The 20,401-nt window shown below is 40.9% G+C and overlaps 1 protein-coding gene across 1 annotated transcript in view; it reads right to left on the bottom strand.

Annotated features, from left to right (window-relative positions):
* focad (focadhesin) overlaps positions 1-20,401 on the bottom strand; it is a 91,465-nt gene that overhangs the window by 24,194 nt on the left and 46,870 nt on the right. The window contains exons 12-19 of the mRNA XM_031299779.2: positions 14,055-14,159; positions 13,745-13,846; positions 13,497-13,624; positions 13,048-13,174; positions 12,765-12,899; positions 11,932-11,982; positions 11,415-11,498; positions 2,580-2,718 (exon numbers count right to left, since the gene is read on the bottom strand). Coding sequence (XP_031155639.1) covers positions 2,580-2,718; positions 11,415-11,498; positions 11,932-11,982; positions 12,765-12,899; positions 13,048-13,174; positions 13,497-13,624; positions 13,745-13,846; positions 14,055-14,159 — 871 coding nt within the window. The remainder of the gene's footprint in view (positions 1-2,579; positions 2,719-11,414; positions 11,499-11,931; positions 11,983-12,764; positions 12,900-13,047; positions 13,175-13,496; positions 13,625-13,744; positions 13,847-14,054; positions 14,160-20,401) is intronic.

Raw genomic sequence — 20,401 nt, 5'->3', positions numbered from 1 at the left:
ACCAAAGTATTGGAAAAATAAAATATTCTTCTGGTTGTGTTAGATGATATGCCAGGTGATTAATAAATGGTAAAGGGACTGCATTTATAGGTTTATAAGGAGTACTAAAAATATGTGAGACTGAACTGCTGCAATTCAACTTCCCAGAACTATAATGTAAGACTAGGGTTGAGTTTCGGCGATACTTTTAAAACAGTGCCTGAACAGAAAACAATAGAGCACAAAACAACAGTCAGCAACATTAAATACTATCTTGTTTATTGCTAAGGCTATATGGTCAAAACAATGATTTATTTAAACGCTAATAACAATAACTTATTTCAACAACAACTGGAGTTTCTCGAGGGTTTCTCGAATGTCCCGGCAGTGATGTTCTCCGACAACTCGGACAGCGCCAATGTCCACGGTGTCTCAAAGGTCAGCTAGTCTGCTCTGTGTCTTTAGCTGCAGACTGTTGGATGTCCCACTGTTGGAATCTTTTCCAGTAAAATACAGACACATGTTAGACCGTTTAGCTGTCAGCAATTCAATTGGTTTAAGCCAGCTACTAGCTAACGGTAGGCTAAGACAGCTTGCTATGGCAAAAGCCCGGTGTCTGCAGCCATAGCAGCCCGAAACAAAACACCCAGTGGGGAAAACAAGTATTTCATACACTGCCGATTTTGCAGGTTTTCCCACTTACAAAGCATGTAGAAGTCTGTCATTTTTATCATAGGTACTCTTCAACTGTGAGTGATGGAATCTAAAACAAAAATCCAGAAAATCACATTGTATGATTTTTAAGTAATTCATTTGCATTTTATTGCATGACATAAGTATTTGATACATCAGAAAAGCAGAACTTAATATTTGGTACAGAAACCTTTGTTTGCAATTACAGAGATCATACGTTTCCTGTAGTTCTTGACCAGGTTTGCACACACTGTAGCAGGGATTTTGGCCCACTCCTCCATACAGGCCTTCTCCAGATCCTTCAGGTTTCGGGGCTGTTGCTGGGCAATACAGACTTTCAGCTCCCTCCAAAGATTTTCTATTGGGTTCAAGTCTGGAGACTGGTTAGAACACTCCAGGACCTTGAGATGCTTCTTACAGAGCCACTCCTTAGTTTCCCTGGCTGTGTGTTTCGGGTCGCTGTCATGCTGCAAGACCCAGCCATCTTCAATGCTCTTACTGAGGGAAGGAGATTGTTGGCCAAGATCTCACGATACATGGCCCCATCCATCCTCCCCTCAATACGGTGCAGTCGTCCTGTCCCCTTTGCAGAAAAGCATCCCCAAAGAATGATGTTTCCACCTCCATGCTTCACGGTTGGGATGGTGTTCTTGGGGTTGTACTCATCCTTCTTCTTCCTCCAAACACGGCGAGTGGAGTTTAGACCAAAAAGCTCTATTTTTGTCTCATCAGACCACAGGACCTTCTCCCATTCCTCCTCTGGATCATCCAGATGGTCATTGGCAAACTTCAGACGGGCCTGGACATGCGCTGGCTTGAGCAGGGGGACCTTGCGTGCGCTGCAGGATTTTAATCCATGACGGCGTAGTGTGTTACTAATGGTTTTCTTTGGGACTGTGGTCCCAGCTCTCTTCAGGTCATTGACCAGGTCCTGCCGTGTAGTTCTCGGGTGATCCCTCACCTTCCTCATGATCATTGATGCCCCACGAGGTGAGATCTTGCATGGAGCCCCAGACCGAGGGAGATTGACCGTCATCTTGAACTTCTTCCATTTTCTAATAATTGCGCCAACAGTTGTTGCCTTCTCACCAAGCTGCTTGCCTATTGTCCTGTAGCCCATCCCAGCCTTGTGCAGGTCTACAATTTTATCCCTGATGTCTTACACAGCTCTCTGGTCTTGGCAATTGTGGAGAGGTTGGAGTCTGTTTGAGTGTGTGGACAGGTGTCTTTTATAGAGGTAACAAGTTCAAACAGGTGCAGTTAATACAGGTAATGAGTGGAGAACAGGAGGGCTTCTTAAAGAAAAACTAACAGTTCTGTGAGAGCTGGAATTCTTACTGGTTGGTAGGTGATCAAATACTTATGTCATGCAATAAAATGCAAATTAATTATTTAAAACTCATACAATGTGATTTTCTGGATTTTTGTTTTAGATTCCGTCTCTCACAGTTGAAGTGTACCTATGATAAAAATTACAGACCTCTACATGCTTTGTAATTTGGAAAACCTGCAAAATCGGCAATGTATCAAATTTTCTCCCCACTGTAATACACATCAGTGCCACTTTGTCTGTTATCGGTTTGTGTTGTTTTCCTGCATGTCATTCTGTTATGTTTGTACTTCTGTTTTTCTGTAAGCGTGGTTTCCATAACGTACAGTGTCACCTTGGGGACAATAAAGTCTAACGTTACTGCTGCCCGGTAGATGCCGGTTGTTTAGCACCAGGTTTCGGTACCCAACCCTAGGTAAGACCCATAATGATAAACAGTAGCAGAGGTGTGTCCCAAATCCAACCCCTCCTTCAACATGACCCCTCACTGGCTTCCCACCAGGAACACTGCCAATAGTGTTAGTCTGGCCCAGCTGAAACAGCACAGCACCAGTAAGAAGTTGTGAGTGTAATGTACCTGGTAGAACAGAGACAGGGGTGAGAGCCATCAGCTTTACATAAGATGAAGCTGGGATGGAGAGATCCTTCGCTTCTTCCTCCTCCTCCTTCCCTTGTTCATCCTGGTCATTCCCAGGGGGCTTTGCAGCTGGTCGGGCCTACAGAGCCAACACATACAGCAACAACAAGACCATCAAAACAGCCTGCAATAACACAGGGTTCGGGGTTAAGAGTGGCCAGAAATCAATAGCTGATCAAAACATAATCTATAAATGAACCCCAATCTAAATGACCATAACTATTCTACAAACAAATCACTGAAGTGTAACCCGGTGGTTCTAAAGCTTAACAAACTGCTTCCAATATTTCCAATAATATAGTTTTTCATTTTAATTCCATTTAAGTGAATTCAGTTTAATCTGAGGTTTTGTATTTTTATAATATAAATGTTTAAACAAATGCTGAGAAGGTCACATCATGGAATTACACTATATCCAACATTTGAAGGAAGAATCAGACCAAAGTATTGGACAAATAAAATATTCTTCTGGTTGTGCTAGATGAAATGCCAGGCGATTAATAAATGGTAAACGGACTGCATTTATAGGTTCTTTCTAGTCTCAGTAATACTTATAGGCCTCTTAGCAGCATTCACACCAGTCACACACTGGTGGCAGCAGCCATAATCCAAATTGCCACCAGTTTAACATTCAGGCACATTCACAATTTCTCAATTGGGTTCACCCTGCCCAAGGACACTTCCACATGTAGACTGCTGCCTGCAGGGGTCAGGGATTGAACACCCGCTCTACCTCCTGAGCCACCAGGGCCATCTCTAAAACTAAGCTAAACACTAAGGGCCCTATCTTGCACCCAGCGCAGCGCAAAGCCCAACACAAGTGTCTTTGCTAGTTTAAGACCGACGCAGTTGTCAATTTCCCGTCCAGCGCTCACGTCGTTTAAATAGCAAAAGCACCTGCGCTAGGGATGAGCGAGTACAGCAGGGGTGGCGAACCTGTGGCTCTTGAGCCGTATGCGGCTCTTTGCCTGCTCCTGTGAGGCTCTTACTGTGTGGCTGGGGGCTGTGTCATTGGTTGATTGTTGTTTTTAACTTTTCTGAAACATACAGTATTTCAGATAAGTAAAAAAAACCACATTTGAATGCATCTGCCAATACATTTGCCAATTATTTTAAAATGGAAAATAATGCAGCAGAGTTTTGAGGACAGATTCTGCAATCTGAGGAAAAACAGCGGCCACAGATCACCTTCCTCGTTAACCCTTTCACTGCTGAATCCGATTGTTTGAAAGCCCCTTTAGTGACAAATGAGTGTTGCTTCGAGTGGCCACAACCGAGTTCAAGACCTGAAAAGGATTGTGGATAACAGACTGTCAGGTTTCCCACTGAGTCAATCTAAGTGAGAAAAAACTATGAAAACTGCTATGTATTATGGCTGTCATCAGATCTGGAAGACACTGTTGCTGTTGTAGTGTGGACGTGCATGTGTGGCTTTTTGCTATGGTGTGTTTTTTTTTGTGGCTCTTTATACCTAACTGGTTGGCCACCCCTGGAGTACAGCATTATCTGTATCTGTATCTGTTAACCATATGAATTATCTGTATCTGTATCTGTACTCGGACTGGGCGGGGTCTAACCCGGAAGTGGGCGGGATTTAACCCGGAAGTGGGTCGGTTTGTCTTGAAATGGGCGGGGCTTTAACCGGTATGTTATTTTAAGCATGCAATTGATATGGGTTGATCAGAAATTGTTATATTTATTGCTGATTAGAAAACTATTTACATGACAGCATCAGCATTGAGCTTCAGATCAATGGTTTTGATCACGATAACAAACTAATACAGAACAAGAACAACTAGAAAATGCGTGGGAATGCTGAATAGCTTAATTGCTAAAGCTAAACTGGTTGAATAGCTTAAATCCATAAGAAGAAGTTGAAGTAGTGAGAATAGTTGAAAAAGTGGAAATCGCTTTAATACGTATGAATTTCATTAAAAAGTTAAAAGCTTATGCTAAACTGAACTGTTGGCTTTAAAAGTTGAATAATGACAATAGACGTAGAACATTGTGAGGTCTGACTATATTTTCTAACTGATAATCACTCACAAATGCAGAAATATGAAACAAATAGTACGAAAAATCTTAAAGCTCAAATGTACTACACTGCTAAAAAAAATCAGGAAAATTGATAGTTGGAAGCTAAAGTGCATTACCTAAGTGAAGAGCTAAAATACATTGTTAGAAAAGCTTGAAGCTGAACTGTAATACTGTCAAAGATGAAAGTTTAAATGAATTACCTAAAACGGCTGAAAGAAGAAATACTTTGTATTATTATCAGACATATACACTGCATAGAGCGAAAAAGCGTCAATTTAGCTGATATGAGATGTGAAATATATTAGGTGAAAAGAATGGGGCTGAACAAAAGGAAAGAGAGGACAGAGAGAAGGAGAGAAGGAGAGAAGAGAGGAGAGAAAGAGAGGAGAGGAAAAAGAGAGAGCCAAAATAAAACATGAATAGCTGAATTGCTAAAGGTAAACTGGTTGAATAGCTTAAATCCGTAAGAATAAGTTGAAGAAGTGAGAATAGTTGAGAAAGGGAAATAACATCTTGGTCAGTGACACATTGAGAGATGTACCACATTGGGATTCGAACCCGGGGTCTCCCACACCAAAGGAATACACTATATCCACTACACTATCACCTATACAGCTGACTGGGGTTCCTTCAGCTTTAATAAAGCCTTTCTTTCCATGTCACCTGTGGCACGCTGCAGCTATTCAGAGACAGACTTTTTGAAAAAGGGGACATTGTAAGGATTGGAAAAGATGTAGAACATTGTGAGGTCTGAGTATATTTTCTAACTGATAATGACTCACAAATGCAGAAATGTCTGAAAAGGCTGAAAGACTGCTGATGCTGTCTGTGAAAGGGTTGTCATGGTGACGAGTATTTATAAACATCCTTTGATCTGTTAACGACCGTGTCACCTGCTGTTAAACTGCACCACACCTGCTAATGCTGAGTGAGAGACAGTGTGAGAGAACCCTTCAAACAAGCCTTAATAAATCCACAACAGTACATGCTATCGAAATAACGACTTCACTGTTAGAGACACACGACCTTTGTGAACATATTCATGTAAAATTTATGTTGATAAACTTAAAAATGTGGGCATATCAGCGATTTAAAAAAAAAATCACAAATCAAAAATGATGACAGAGACAGAGACAGAGAGCGAGAGACAGACAGAGAGCGAGAGACAGACAGACAGACAGACAGACAGAGAGACAAAGACAGACAGAGACAGAGAGAAACAGACAGAGAGAAACAAACAGACAGACAGAGAGACAGAGACAGACAGAGAGAAACAGACAGAGACAGAGAGAAACAGACAGACAGACAGAGAGAGAGAGAGACAGACAGACAGACAGACAGACAAAGACAGACAGACAGAGACAAAGAGAAACAAACAGAGAGAAACAGACAGACAGAAACAGACAGACAGAGACAGTCAGACAGAAGTGAAACACTAAAGATGTAGACTAATGTTCATATTACTGCCTGTAGTATTCAATTCTAATTCTTCTGCAAGTATTTAATCAGGTTAACCATGTCACCTGCTGAAACTGTCACCTGTTGTGCCCCACTGGAGCTATTCAAAGACACAGAGCAAGCTCTCAAATAAAGCCTCAGACTGCTAAAACGATAAGGGGTGTCGGTGAAATGATGTAATCGTGACCACCACAAGGCCTTTGTGAACGTATTCATGTAAAATTTATGTTGATAAACTTAAAAATGTGGGCATACCAGCGATTTAAAAAAGTGGTTCGCTCTGCGTTTCGCTGGGAAATGTGGAGGACGTTTAATATGGAAGTGAATGGAAGAAGATGTGGAACTCTTGTCATTTGGAAGCTCACGGAGCCAAAAGTATAAGTCATACTGCATAAGTGAGCACAGTGGCTGAAACTAGACAAAAATACCTACGTTTTGATGTATAAATTGTGTATGACAAGTAGATATTGCGGGCGTGAGAGCAATTTATAGAGAGGGGACAAATATTTTTTTTAAGGTGCTGCACTCTAGCGATGACATCATCCACTCTGGCAGAGGCAACACACACTCATTAGAAACGCAGAAAAATCCTGTTCCTTTAGCACTTATAAAGCCTGTCTTTGATTATTAATCACCACACCTGCTAATGAGTGAGAGACAGTGTGAGAGAACCGTAGGTTCTTTATTTAGAACTGTAGGTGAAAGTATGGAGGGGCTGAAAATGTTGGGAGCGGAAGAAAATTTGAAGGATTTGAAGCATGATCTCATTGACTTCAATGTTAAAAAAAGTGTTAAAAAGCTTAATATTTTAAAAAGTATAAATAGTAGAAAAAAAGTTGAAGAAGTCCCATCATTAGCTGAAAGAGCTGAACATTTTAAAAGTGAAATGGATGGATGAATGGTTTTAATAGCTCAACGTATGCAGAAGTTACAGAGAGCCAAAAAACGTACGGAAGAGGGAATAAAAACAAGAAACAGAAACAGACAAACAGACAGAGACAGACAGACCAAGACAGAGAGAAACAAACAGAGAGACACGGACAGACAGAGAGAGACAGAGACAGGGAGAAACAGAAACAGACAGACAGAGACAGGAAGAAACAGAGACAGAGACAGAGAAAGACAGAGAGACAGAGACAGACAGAGAAAGACAGAGAGAGAGACAGAGGCAGAGAGACAGAGAGACAGAGACAGAGAGACATAGACAGACAGAGACAGACAGAGAAAGACAGAGAGAGAGAGAGACAGAGACAGAGACAGAGAGAGAGAGACAGAGACAGACAGAGAGAAACAAACAGACAGACAGAGAGACAGAGAGAGACAGAGACAGGGAGAAACAGAAACAGACAGACAGAGACAGGGAGAAACAGAGACAGACAGAGACATAGAGAGACAGAGACAGACAGACAGACAGACAGAGACAGACAGAGAGACAGACATAGACAGACAGAGACAGACAGAGACAGACAAAGAGAGACAGACAGTCAGACAGAAGTGGAACACTAAAGATGTAGACTAATGTTCATATTACTGCCTGTAGTATTCAATTCAACTGTCTGTGAAAGGGTTGTCATGGTAACGTATGACCAGTGAAAACACCCTTTGAAGTCTGTGATGAGATCTCTTTGATCTTTAATCAGGTTAACGACCGTGTCACCTGCTGAAACTGTCACCTGTGCCCCACTGGAGCTATTCAAAGACACAGAGCAAGCTCTCAAATAAAGCCTCAGACTGCTAAAATGATAAGGGCTATCGGTGAAATGATGTAATCGTGACCACCACAAGGCCTTTGTGAACGTATTCATGTAAAATTTATGTTGATAACCTTAAAAATGTGGGCATATCAGCGATTTTAAAAAGTGGTTCGCTCTGCGTTTCGCTGGGAAATGTGGAGGACATTTAACATGGCCGTGAATGGAGGGAGATGTGGAACTCTTGTCATTTGGAAGCTCATCGAGCCAAAAGTATAAGGCACATCGCAAAACTGAGCACATTGGCTGAAACTAAAATACCTACGTTTTGATGTACAAATTGTGTATGACAAGTAGATATTGTGGGCGTGAGAGCAATTTATAGAGAGGGGACAAAGATATTTTTTTTAAGGTGCTGCACTCTAGCGATGACATCATCCACTCTGGCAGAGGCAACACACACTCATTAGAAACGCAGAAAAATCCTGAAATGATCACTAAACTTAAACAGCTTTTTCACAAAAACTGTAAAAGATATCAAACTGAAAAGCCATAGCCTAATACCTGAATATTTAGTGAACATTTTAAAGTTTGTTTGGCGTCTGTAGGTGAAAGTATGAAGGAGCTGAAAATTTTGGGAGCAGAAGAAGGATTTGAAGCATGCTCTCATTGACTTCAATGTTAAAAAAAAGTCATAAAAAGCTTAATATTTTAAAAAGTATAAATAGTAGAAAAAAAGTTGAAGAAGTCCCATCATTAGCTGAAAGAGCTGAACATTTTAAAAGTTGAATGGTTTTAATAGCTGAAAGTATGCAGAAGTTACAGAGAGCCAAAAAACGTACAGAATAATAATAAGATATAAGAAAAATAAAGAACAGGATAACAATAGTTGGAATGCTGCTGAACAGCATTCCCACTAAATAAAGAACAGAATAACAATAGTTGGAATGCTGCTGAACAGCATTCCCACTAATAAATAAAGAACAGGATAACAATAGTTGGAATGCTGCTGAACAGCATTCCCACTAATAAAGAACAGAATAACAATAGTTGCAATGCTGCTGAACAGCATTCCCACTAATAAAGAACAGAATAACAATAGTTGGAATGCTGCTGAACAGCATTCCCACTAAATAAAGAATAGAATAACAATAGTTGGAATGCTGCTGAATAGCATTCCCACTAATAAACAAAATGGCCGACAGGAATAACAATAGTTGGAATGCTGTTGAACAGCATTCCCACTAATAAGAAAAATAAAGAACAGAATAACAATAGTTGGAATGCTGCTGAACAGCATTCCCACTAATAAAGAACAGAATAACAATAGTTGGAATGCTGCTGAACAGCATTCCCACTAATAAAGAACAGGATAACAATAGATGGAATGCTGTTGAACAGCATTCCCACTAAAAATGGCCGACGAATGAATACAACACATGCGGTTGCAATTATGAAGTACAATGTAATGAACAAGAGTTTTCATACTCAACATAACTTTCTTTTTTTAACTTTTAATTTTTTTATGATCAGTGTGATTTTTTTTTTTTTTTTTTTATTTCCACACTAGGTATGTGTGTGTGTGTGTGTGTGTGTGTGTGTGTGTGTGTGTGTGTGTGTGTGTGTGTGTGTGAGAGAGAGAGTAAGAGAGAGACAGAGAGAGAGAAAGAGAGAGAGAGGGGGGCGGGGGGGACTGTGTTCTACGGATCAAATAGTCCGACGCTGTTTTTCAGATCTGTTTAGAGCCAGCTGACGGTTTAAAAAAGAAAAAAAATCTCCGACAGGCAGAGACGCAACGCGAGTCACATTCTACCAAGCACCACGTCTGAACAAATCCCACGTTTACCAGAACTCTACTGGTTAATAAGTACTACAAACCGAAGTAAAAAACAAACCTGAAGCTGAAAAAACCCTAAACGTTAACGGAAAAGACCGGCGAACCTGAGAGAGAGAGAGAGAGAGAGAGAGAGAGAGAGAGAGAGAGAGAGAGAGAGAGAGAGAGAGAGAGATGTTCTGTGTGTGTGTGAGCGAACAGAGCGGGACACAACAACGCAATACATCTGTATGTGTGTAGGGGAGGGGCGCTGTGACGACTAGCCTATCACAGAACGCAGACACAGTCAACTATCCAATGAGGATTTTTATTCAATCCGAGCACAGATATTGACTCGTATTACTCGTATAATACTCGTACTCGGCAAAAGTGCTTTATCCGTACCGGATACTCGTTTCAGCCAAGTATCCGGCTCAACTCTAACCTGCGCCCATCTGTGCACCCATGGGCATGCTGGTCTTACAGGGAAGTGTGTTCAGGTGCATTCTTGGTGTATTGCTATCTTGAGGCAGCGGAAAGTGATCGTGTCATTGACCAACAAAAACCTGGTCTAAAGTCAATAACGCAGCATTTCATTGTTATTTTAACAGCAGATTTGTAAAATGTGCCTAGGCTCGTGCACAGCGTGCGCACACTACTTGTTACACACACAGGGCAGCAGCACAAAAACATGTAGAAGATTAAAAATAAACATATTACAATGTGAAATAGTATTATGATATGATCTGCTTGCGTGCTTTCACTTCACGTATGAGCATATCAGTTTCTTCTCCTGAACATCTCTCCTTCCTGCTTAGCAAATCCTCCATCATAATAGCAATGCACCAAGGAACAAACACGCCTGGCTTTTAAAGGGAATGGGAGATAACACTCTGATTGTTTTTTTGCATGTTACGCCCAAAACACACCTATGGATTAATGAAGACACTAAGTACAACCCTTTTGAACCATGCGTCTGGAGCATGGATCCTTTAATCTCGTCGTTAAACTAGCAAGAGTGGATTCGTACACGCCCTAAATACACCTGCACCAGGCGCTTAAAATAGGGCCCTAAGATGCAACCACAACTCAAAACAGCACGAGCTAATTCACTGTGTTATATGGACATGCAAGCTTTACATATGTTAAGACCAACATGACATGAGTAGAAAAAAAGACTATTTTTGAATACTATATTTGAATAGTTAGATAAAGAATATATATTGTAATACCTTTCAAGACCTGCCCTTAGATAGTTTTTTGTAAAACTTCTTTCTTTGCAGATACCATGTTAAAAACATTTTACTGTGATATTGAAGGTTTTCATATCATATGCCACTAGGGCTGCACAATATATTGTTTTTTCTACCGTCATCGCAATATCAACTAACGCAATATACATATCGCGAAAGGCTGCAACATATCGCGAAAGACGCTCAAACTGCAAATTAAAATGTAACTGTCATTCTTTTTTAAGTGGTTTCTTTTATGTTTAATTCAATGTTCAATGTGTTCAATAAAAGAATGTTAGAAATTATTACCTTTTATTTGTTTTTATTTTAAAAGAATACTGAAAGCAGCAGAAAGGCAGAACTGAGTACATTTTAATATCAGTTTATTTATCGCAAAAAAATATCGTTATCGCCATATTCAACATCGCATATTTTCCTCATATAGTGCAGCCCTATATGCCACATATGCATTTGCATCCTCGGATTTTATTCAGTTTGATTGTATTCAATGTGGAATGTCAAGTTATAGACAGGACCCACTTACCGCCTCAGGAAGAAGATTTATGGTGTGGACCGCTTCAGGAAAATCTGCCAAAGCCCTGTAACCACAGCTGGCCACCTCCACATCCTGTTACAGCAAACACACATACACCTTCTTTTTCACGCTTTGTACAAAGATGACTCAACATTTGAAATACAAGCACACTGTAGGAGATGCAGACGCTGTTTTTACACAGATGACTATCTGACTAAGGTTTGAGCAGAACAAACAAACAAAACAAAAAAACATTGACTCTGCAATGCTGAATAATTGGTAACTACAAGCAACTCATTTCATGTTACACATCAACATTTGATCTGTTGGTAATATAAAAATACCAATTAGAGCAGCTGTAAGAATGTACAGTTATTGTACAGTACCCAAAACTCCTCCCCACTCACACACACACACACACACACACACACACACACACAGTACACGTGTCTCACACACACACACATGCACCCACTACACGTGTCTCACACACACACACACACACACACACACACATTACACAGACCTTGCTCACAGCATAATTCCAGAGAAAGCTGACCACCTCCTGTGTCAGTTTCTGGAAAAAAAGAGGGAAAAAATTCAACTAACTAGGTGCTATAATACTATTATAAATCAGCTCTAGTTCAACATTTTGGGAAATATGCTTATTTCTTTAGAAGATCAATATCGTCAGTCTCATGTCTGTGTCATATACAGAGCTGGAGTCAGGACGTGGTTAGCCTAGCTTAGCATAAAGACTGGAAGTAGGGGGAACAGGTAGCCTGGCTCTGTCTAAAGTTCAAAAATACACTTCCCAAATCTCTAAAGCTTACTGATTAACATGTTGTGTCTTGTTTGTGGGAGTTGCGTGCTGGAACTACATATTTCTTGATGAACAACGGTGTATCCACCAGGCCACTAGCTGAACCGAGGGTAATCTGATACACAGTGGGTAAGCACAGGTTTAGGTCTCTGTTCAGGCACAATGGTACCAAAGCTGACAACTTCACTGTGACAACAAGACTTCAGGAAGCTGCACAGTCACTGCACCCGGCTGCTGTTCACTCAGACATTGTTACAGGAAACCAGAGATTTTTACATTTTTGTTTGAGTAAATATTCAGATAACATATTAATCAGTGATCTTTAGAGCTGTTGGTAGGGTTAATTCTGAACTTTACACAGATCCAGGCTAGCTATGCTAAGCTAGGCTAACCACATCCTGACTTCGATCAGAAGCTTATTTGGTATTACTTCTTACAATTTTCAAATTATATATTTCTTTCTGACGTCCACACAGATAGGAAGACACAAAAACACTTAAACAAAGTTCTAACAGTGACATCATCAGATCAGACACCTCATATTCTTCTGACTTGGCAGTGAGCTGGGGAACCAGAGCCAGAAGTTCAGCGATGACTCGGACCATCAGTGGACGCGAGTCACAGCTCAGCTCGGGGCCTAGACTTCTCCACGTTGACACGATGTCCACTACCTGCAAAACAAGCCTCGCAAAACTCAGGGGCTATGCTTACTGTACATGCAGGAAATCTTGGCTACGTGTGTGTGTGTGTGTGTGTGTGTGTGTGTGTGTGTGTGTGTGTGTGTGTGTGTGTGTGTGTGTGTGTGTGTGTGTGAGATACCTCTGCCCGGCACAGCTCCTGTAGTCCTTGCAGGGCGAGAGCAGCAGGGGTTGCCATGTCTGGTCTGGTGCACTGGTTCAGAGTGAGTATAATGGCAGCCAACATGTCGCCTCCATGCTGGTACGGCCTGACATGCGCGCACACACATGCACGCGCACGCACGCACGCACGCACGCACACACACGCACACACACACACACACACACACACACACACACACACACACTTCTATGATACGTGATGTAAAAGCCCTGGAGCTGTGACATTTTCACTTACAAAATATGAATGTAATTTAAATGACCAAAGTCTAAGCATCAGACAGATGTCAGTCCCCATTGTATTCAGCCAATCAGAGCCTAATGCCATGCCTCTCTCAGGTCCAGTGTGTGTGTGTGTGTGTGTGTGTGTGTGTGTGTGTGTGTGTGTGTGTGTGTGTGTGTTGCTCTGACCTCTCCCTGCAGACGTCCCTGAGGCAGGCTGCCCGGGCCAGGATCTGCTCCCACTGGAAGTCCCTCCCTACCACCACCCTGCTGTCCTGCTGGCCCAGCAGACGCTGCAGCTCCGGGTACACTCGGTCCTTACAGGAAGGAACAAAGTCAGTTGGGAGGAAGAGGAGGGCAAGAATAAAATACAGGGAAATATTAAAGAAGGCCTAGGTGTATAAATATGATGATGAGCATTTCTTATGATCCCAGACCTGTTTCTTCCACAGAGCGGTCATGAGACGCAGTGCCACTGCTCTCAGCTTTGGGGCGCTGGCCAGCATGTGGAGAGTCTGTAGCACCATGGGGACACAGAGCTGCAACAGTAAAGCACACGGCGGGTGCTAATGGTTAAGGTCTGTTGAAATGAGCTCTCTGGATATTCTCAGTCCTCTGCACGTACAGAGATTTCTTTATATTCACAATATGAATTAAGCCTCAGAGAGGATGATTTGAAATAATGGAGGTATACACAACAGAAGTGTGACGTGCAGTGCTTTGTCTTTGAGTGAAGGGTCTCAGTACCTTGTGAGTCCCGAGGTTGGGCAGGCAGTTCAGCACAGCGTGAGCCAGCGCTGGATTATTTTCCTTTCCCAGTTTGAACAACAGAACAGGAAGAAGGGAAGGGACCTGCAGACACAAGTAAGTTTGGATGAAGGAAACACCCAAGGGTAACAATGAGTCCTAACTGGCCTACACCTAGGACTAGGAAAGAAAAGAGTTTTGTCTACTTTCTTAACTTAGGAAGTCCCTGCTATCCGTGCTGATTTTTAGGTGTCCCAGCCTGTTAGGAGTCACCAGGAGGTGGCGCCCAGGCAGAGATATTCCACAAGAGGGGAGATGTTGACAATGACAATAAGCTTTCTAAAAACCGGATCATATTTGAGACTGACTATGTGTTGGATGCAGAGAAGAACATGTGCTGTCCTTGCAGAAATGTCCCAGCACATCCTTTAATTTAAAGCTTGATATCCATCAAGCTTTAAACTCTTGGGCTGATGGGTATCCACCCATCAGCCCAAGAGTCAGAGAGGGAGATAAAGGAGTATGCAGGGTTCACAGTTTATCAGTCCATTTAGTGCCAAGGTCAAAAATAGGAACTAATCAGGAACCTTAGATGCATGCAGTCACAGCTCTGCACTGTGACAGGCTGGAATTAACATACAGCACTTCCTGTTGCCCTGCACCTTGGCTGTTGCATAGCAACCACTTCACCTGCTGAAGAGGAAGAGGGACGGGCAGAGGAGAAGGAAATGGAGTTTTTCCTTCAAGTTGAATCCCCGAAAGCTCTGGAGTTGACTAGGGCTGTTTGTTCTGTAATTCCCATGGCAATAAGTAAAAGGTCATCAAGGTTCAAGTTTACTGCCAAAAAGCATTTGCACTCAAACATGAGAAATGTGAAACAACAGGAGGGCTATTTTTTTTATTTTCATTAAAAAGAATAGTTTTACCCAAAAAGGGCAAAGATCTTACGGATTGCTCCAATTTCAGGCCAATCAGCCTAATCGGGACTGATATTAAACTTTATTCCAAAGTCTTGGCTCTCTGCCTAGAGTGCTTTATCGAGAAGCTAGTCCACCCCGACCAATCAGGTTTTATACCAAAGCGTCATGCTGCAGACAATGCATGTAATAGAAGAAGCCAAAAACCTCCCAACAAAAGCAGCAGTTTTATCAGTGGACGCGGAAAAGGCTTTCGACCGCCTAGAGTGGAATTACTTGTGGCAAGTAATGGAGAGGCTTGGTTTGGGGGCCAAATTCATTGACATGGTGCGTACTTTAAATGCAAACCCCACGGCCATAGTCTCAACCAATGGCATGCATTCTAAGCCATTTCCCATCGAGCGGGGCTCGCGACAGGGAAGCCTGCTTTCCCCCATGCTGTTTGCAATCTCTCTTGAACCGTTAGCCCAAGCCATAAGGCAAAATAAAATCTGTAATGTCCAGATTAAATCCAATAGTAGCTCAATGTCATTATTTGCAGATGATATTTTGTTGTACATCTCTGATCTTGAGGACTCTATCCCAAAAATTCTTAAGATCTTCAACAAATTGAAATAAATAAAATTAACTGGAATAAATCTAGTCTTCTTTTATTGAACAACAGGCATGTGACATCAGCCATTAGTGTTACAATACCAACCCAAAGCAAAATTACATATTTGGGCATCACCACACACGCGTCGCTACAGCGAGTTGTCCAGGACAACTATGAAACTATATTAAGTAGTGTTCAAAGGGATTTGGCCAATTGGTCTGCGCTGCCGGCATCACTACGGTCCAGGATTGCTGTTGTTAAAATGAACATAGTTCCTCATGTGAATTTCTTAAATACAATGATCCCCCTACCCCCACCAATACATTTCTGGAAGAAACTTGATACCTTAATTCGGCAGTATATTTGGAATAATAAACAAAATAGGCTAAAATATTATACCCTGCAACGTACCACAAACACGGGAGGCTTGGCCCTCCCTAACACTAAAGTGTATCACAGAGCCTTTCAGCTACGGGATTTTCAACGAATTTGGCTCAATCTCAAGCTATAAAATTAACTGGAATAAGACTTCCGGTTATGGCGACACGGTGAGCAGATGCGTTTTCCTCGTGCTCAGTTGCTTTTCAATAAATCCTGCAGAATATTCCAGAGATTCATTTAAAGTGACAAAACTGTAAGCGTAAGAGTAAACTACTTCAGACATGCCAAAAAAAGTGGCTAAGGAGAAGAAAACGATGGAGAGCTGTGAGGATGCAGGCCAGGAGCTAGCTGAAGAGGAGCCATGCTCGCCGGAGCAGACACACGCTACTGTTTCCGCAGACGCCGAACAAGTTATAAATATGGACAATCCTTCAACAAAGGACCTCATGCTTGCCATAACCTCATTCAAACAAGACTTTAATACAAAAATTGACGGTGTACTGACGGAAATAAGAATTTTCCAAACGGACGTTAAAGACTGTAGTGGGTGTATCATGGAGGCCGAAACGCAGATATCTACGGCAGAAAACGAGATACAAACCCTGAAAGAAAAATCGGAAAACTTGAGAGCAAGACAAAAAAACCTCACAAACAAAGTCGAAGATTTAGAAGGGAGGAGTAGACGTAATAACCTGCGTGTACTGGGCATACCCGAGAAAGTAGAAGGTAATGACACCTGCTCCTTTATGGAAAAGTGGATAGCGGATACTCTGAAGATAATGCCACCGGTTTTGGAGAGAGCGCACCGGGTAACAGCGAGCCAAAGTTCCACCACGTATCCGAGAACCATCATCATCAAGTGTTTAAACTACAAGGACAGAGAAAATATCTTGAAAGCTGCGCGGATACAGAAAGAGGTGATGTACCAAAACAACAAAATAAGATTTCTTCCTGACCTGCCAATGGAGGTGTATAAGCAACAGAGGAGCTACGACGGCGTGAGGAAACGGCTGCGGGAACTCGGTCTGGACAAACACCGGGTAATATACCCCGCACGGCTCCTGTTGACCAACGATGAACGCACTGTCGTCTTCAATACACCAGCGGACGTGAACAAGTACATCAAGAAACTGGAGCCAGTGACTGAGGATGACTAAATTAAGTGCATCTTGATGAGGACTCTTATTGAACTTATAATCTTTTTTGATGTGGCTGCTGGTAACTAAGAGGTATGTAGGGCCTAATTCTGCTGGAAACTTGACATCGCACTACTTACAGACTTGGTTCTCTTACTAGTATAAAGTATTAATAAGCCCTGTTTAAGGATATATTTTATTCTGTTTTTTCTTCTGGTTTCTTTTTAAAATGCAATTAGGTGCTTCTTAAGTGAGAGCTGAAAAATACGTGCATGTAGCATGGCGCACATTTTGGTTTCAGTTGATAGATAATCTTGAGTATCTGGATTAGTTTTTGTACATAGACAAGCAATTGAGCTGAGTTTTGGTTTACATGAGAATAGTTCCTCGGTATAGTGTGGACCTATTCCCGATAATCGAGGGAAGTTATTTAGGGGTTTGGGGGAGCCTGTATGTTCTAGTGAGTCAGGCCTGGGTTTTGGGTGGGTCGCTCTCTTCCTTTTCTTTTCGGGTTTTATTCCAAATGGTACCCTTTATAGGTTTTTATTGCTATTCTAGCACTAAGGTAATTTACCTCTTTTTTTGTGAACCATGACACAAATGACAGACGTTTTGATTGAATGTGTATCTTGGAATTGTAGAGGCCTACATAAACTTACTAAAATAAAACAAGTAATAGGTAGAATAAAACAGCTAAGAGCCAAAATTGTGTTCCTACAGGAAACACACATGCTAGATCAGGAGATAATCAAAGTTAAGCGTAGCTGGCCAGGTCAGGTACTGTCGGCAGCTTACTATTCTAATTCCAAAGGAGTTATAACTATGATACATCTACATCATACAGTCTATTCCTTTGCGCATTGATAAAATAACTAAAGACCCCAAAGGTAGATTTTTGATTGTACAGGGAAATATCCTATCAACCCGGATTAATCTAGTTAATGTATATGGACCTAACGATGATAATGCAGATTTTTATAATGATTTATTTTTGAGAATCTCCACAATCCCCGGAAAACACATTTTGGCAGGTGATTTCAATTGTGTTTTGCAGCCCTGTAAGGACCGGTCATCTGGTATCGATAACACTCATGTAAGGTCTAGGAAGGTTTTACAACATTTTATGAAAGAACTCAACCTGGTGGATATATGGAGGGCTCAAAACCCAATAAAAAGGGAATATTCATGCTGGTCGAGTACTTCTAAAGGATACTCAAGAATAGATTATTTTCTCATATCAGCTGAACTAATTTCATGTATCAGAAATTGTCAATACAGTAGTATTTTTATATCAGATCATGCTCTTGTATCTTTGACATATGTTGAACCAAACTTTATTCATAATCGTACTAAATGGAGATTTCAAATGCAATGGACGCAAGACAAAACATTTCTTGAGTTCTTAGGGGAACAAATTGATTACTATTTTGACCATAACACCACCCAAACATCAGCTATAATCAGATGGGAAGCCTTTAAGGCCTTTATACGAGGACAAATTATAAGCTATAGGAAGACAAAAGAGAAAAAGGAGAAAATTAAAACACTTGAAACAAAAATTTGCTTACTTGAGGAAACAAGTTTACAAGCAGGCCAAAATACTGATAATGTTTTAAAAGAATTACTAGTGTTAAGAACCCAATATAATGAAATATCACATGAAAAAGCAGCGACCAATTTATTAAGATTAAAGCAGCAATTTTACAATCAGGGAGAAAAACCAGGCAGACTTCTTGCTTGGCGTATAAAACAACAAGAATCAGAAAGAGCAATTACTAATACTGAGGATGAAAATGGAAATATGATTGTAGATCCGATGGAAATTAATAAAGCGTTTAGAAATTTCTACGAAAAGTTATATTGTTCTGAATATAAGGCCACGACTGATACCCAATCCGCATTTTTTGATAATCTCAACATTCCTAGAATATCTGAGGAACTAAAAACTAAATTAGATAGTGAGATTACTGCAGCTGAAATCATGGGGGCTATAAATACATTAAAAGGTGGTAAAACAGCAGGACCTGATGGCCTGCCCATTGACCTATATAAATATTTCAGGGATAAAATGGTTAGGCCACTCCATGATATGTATATAGAATGTTATAATAGTGTATGTCTTCCTACTTCTATGAGAGAAGCTTTGATCATTCTTTTACCAAAACCAGGAAAACCGAACACAAAGTGTGGTAATATGAGACCTATAAGCCTAATAAACACCGATACCAAAATAATATGTAAAATCTTGGCAAAAAGGTTAGAGACTGTGCTTCCGGGCATTGTGGGTGATGATCAAAGTGGGTTCATTAAGAACAGACAGGGACTTCATAACGTAAGACGTGTTTTAAATATTTTGCATAGCCAAAAAGAGGAAAAGGATACTGCTCTTCTCTCGCTCGACGCGGAGAAGGCTTTCGATAGAATCGAATGGACTTATCTCTTTGACGTTATCGTAAAATTCGGATTTGGAAGCTCCTTTCTACATTGGATCAAATTATTACATTCCAATCCAATGGCTGAAGTTTTAACCAATGAGGTGATTTCTGAGCCATTTAATATTACAAGAGGTTGCCCTCAAGGCTCACCATTGTCCCCACTTTTATTCATTTTGGCTATCGAACCGCTAGCAATAGCCGTAAGATCTAGCAATCACATACAAGGGATTAAAATGGGTGGCAAGGAACATAAAGTAGCTTTATTCGCCGACGATGTAGTGCTATTCATAAAACAATTAAACGCCTCTCTACCAGCACTTTTAGTTCTGATCAATCAATTCGGAAATATTTCTGGATATAAAGTGAACACATCAAAGTCATCGTTAATGCTGCTTAATAATGATAGCTGTTCAAATACATCACATTTATTTACCTTGAAAATATCACCCAGCTTTACATATTTGGGTCTCAAAATAGTTCCCCAATTAGAAAATATAATTTCTACAAATTATAATGCTATAATGGAATCAACATCTAAAGATCTAGAGAGATGGTTGTCTTTACCAATCTCATTGATAGGAAGGATAAATATACTGAAGATGAATATTTTGCCTAAATTCATGTATTTATTTCAAAATATCCCCTTGGCACCACCAGCTGGAGTGTTCTCGAAGATTAACTCATTATTAACTCATTACAGGAAATTTATTTGGAACAAGAAATGCCCTTGAGTTCGTCTTTCTCTTCTTTATCTTCCATTTGACACTGGAGGGTTAAAATGTCCCAACCTGTATTGGTATTATTTAGCTGCACAATTAAGAACAATAATGTTTTGTTTTTCCTCTGGAAACAAACCATCCTGGGTGGATATGGAGTCATGTGG

This window comes from Sander lucioperca, chromosome 17 (assembly GCF_008315115.2).
Source record: "Sander lucioperca isolate FBNREF2018 chromosome 17, SLUC_FBN_1.2, whole genome shotgun sequence".
Taxonomy (NCBI): Eukaryota; Metazoa; Chordata; class Actinopteri; order Perciformes; family Percidae; genus Sander; species Sander lucioperca.
This window is presented reverse-complemented; position numbering and strand designations above follow the sequence as displayed.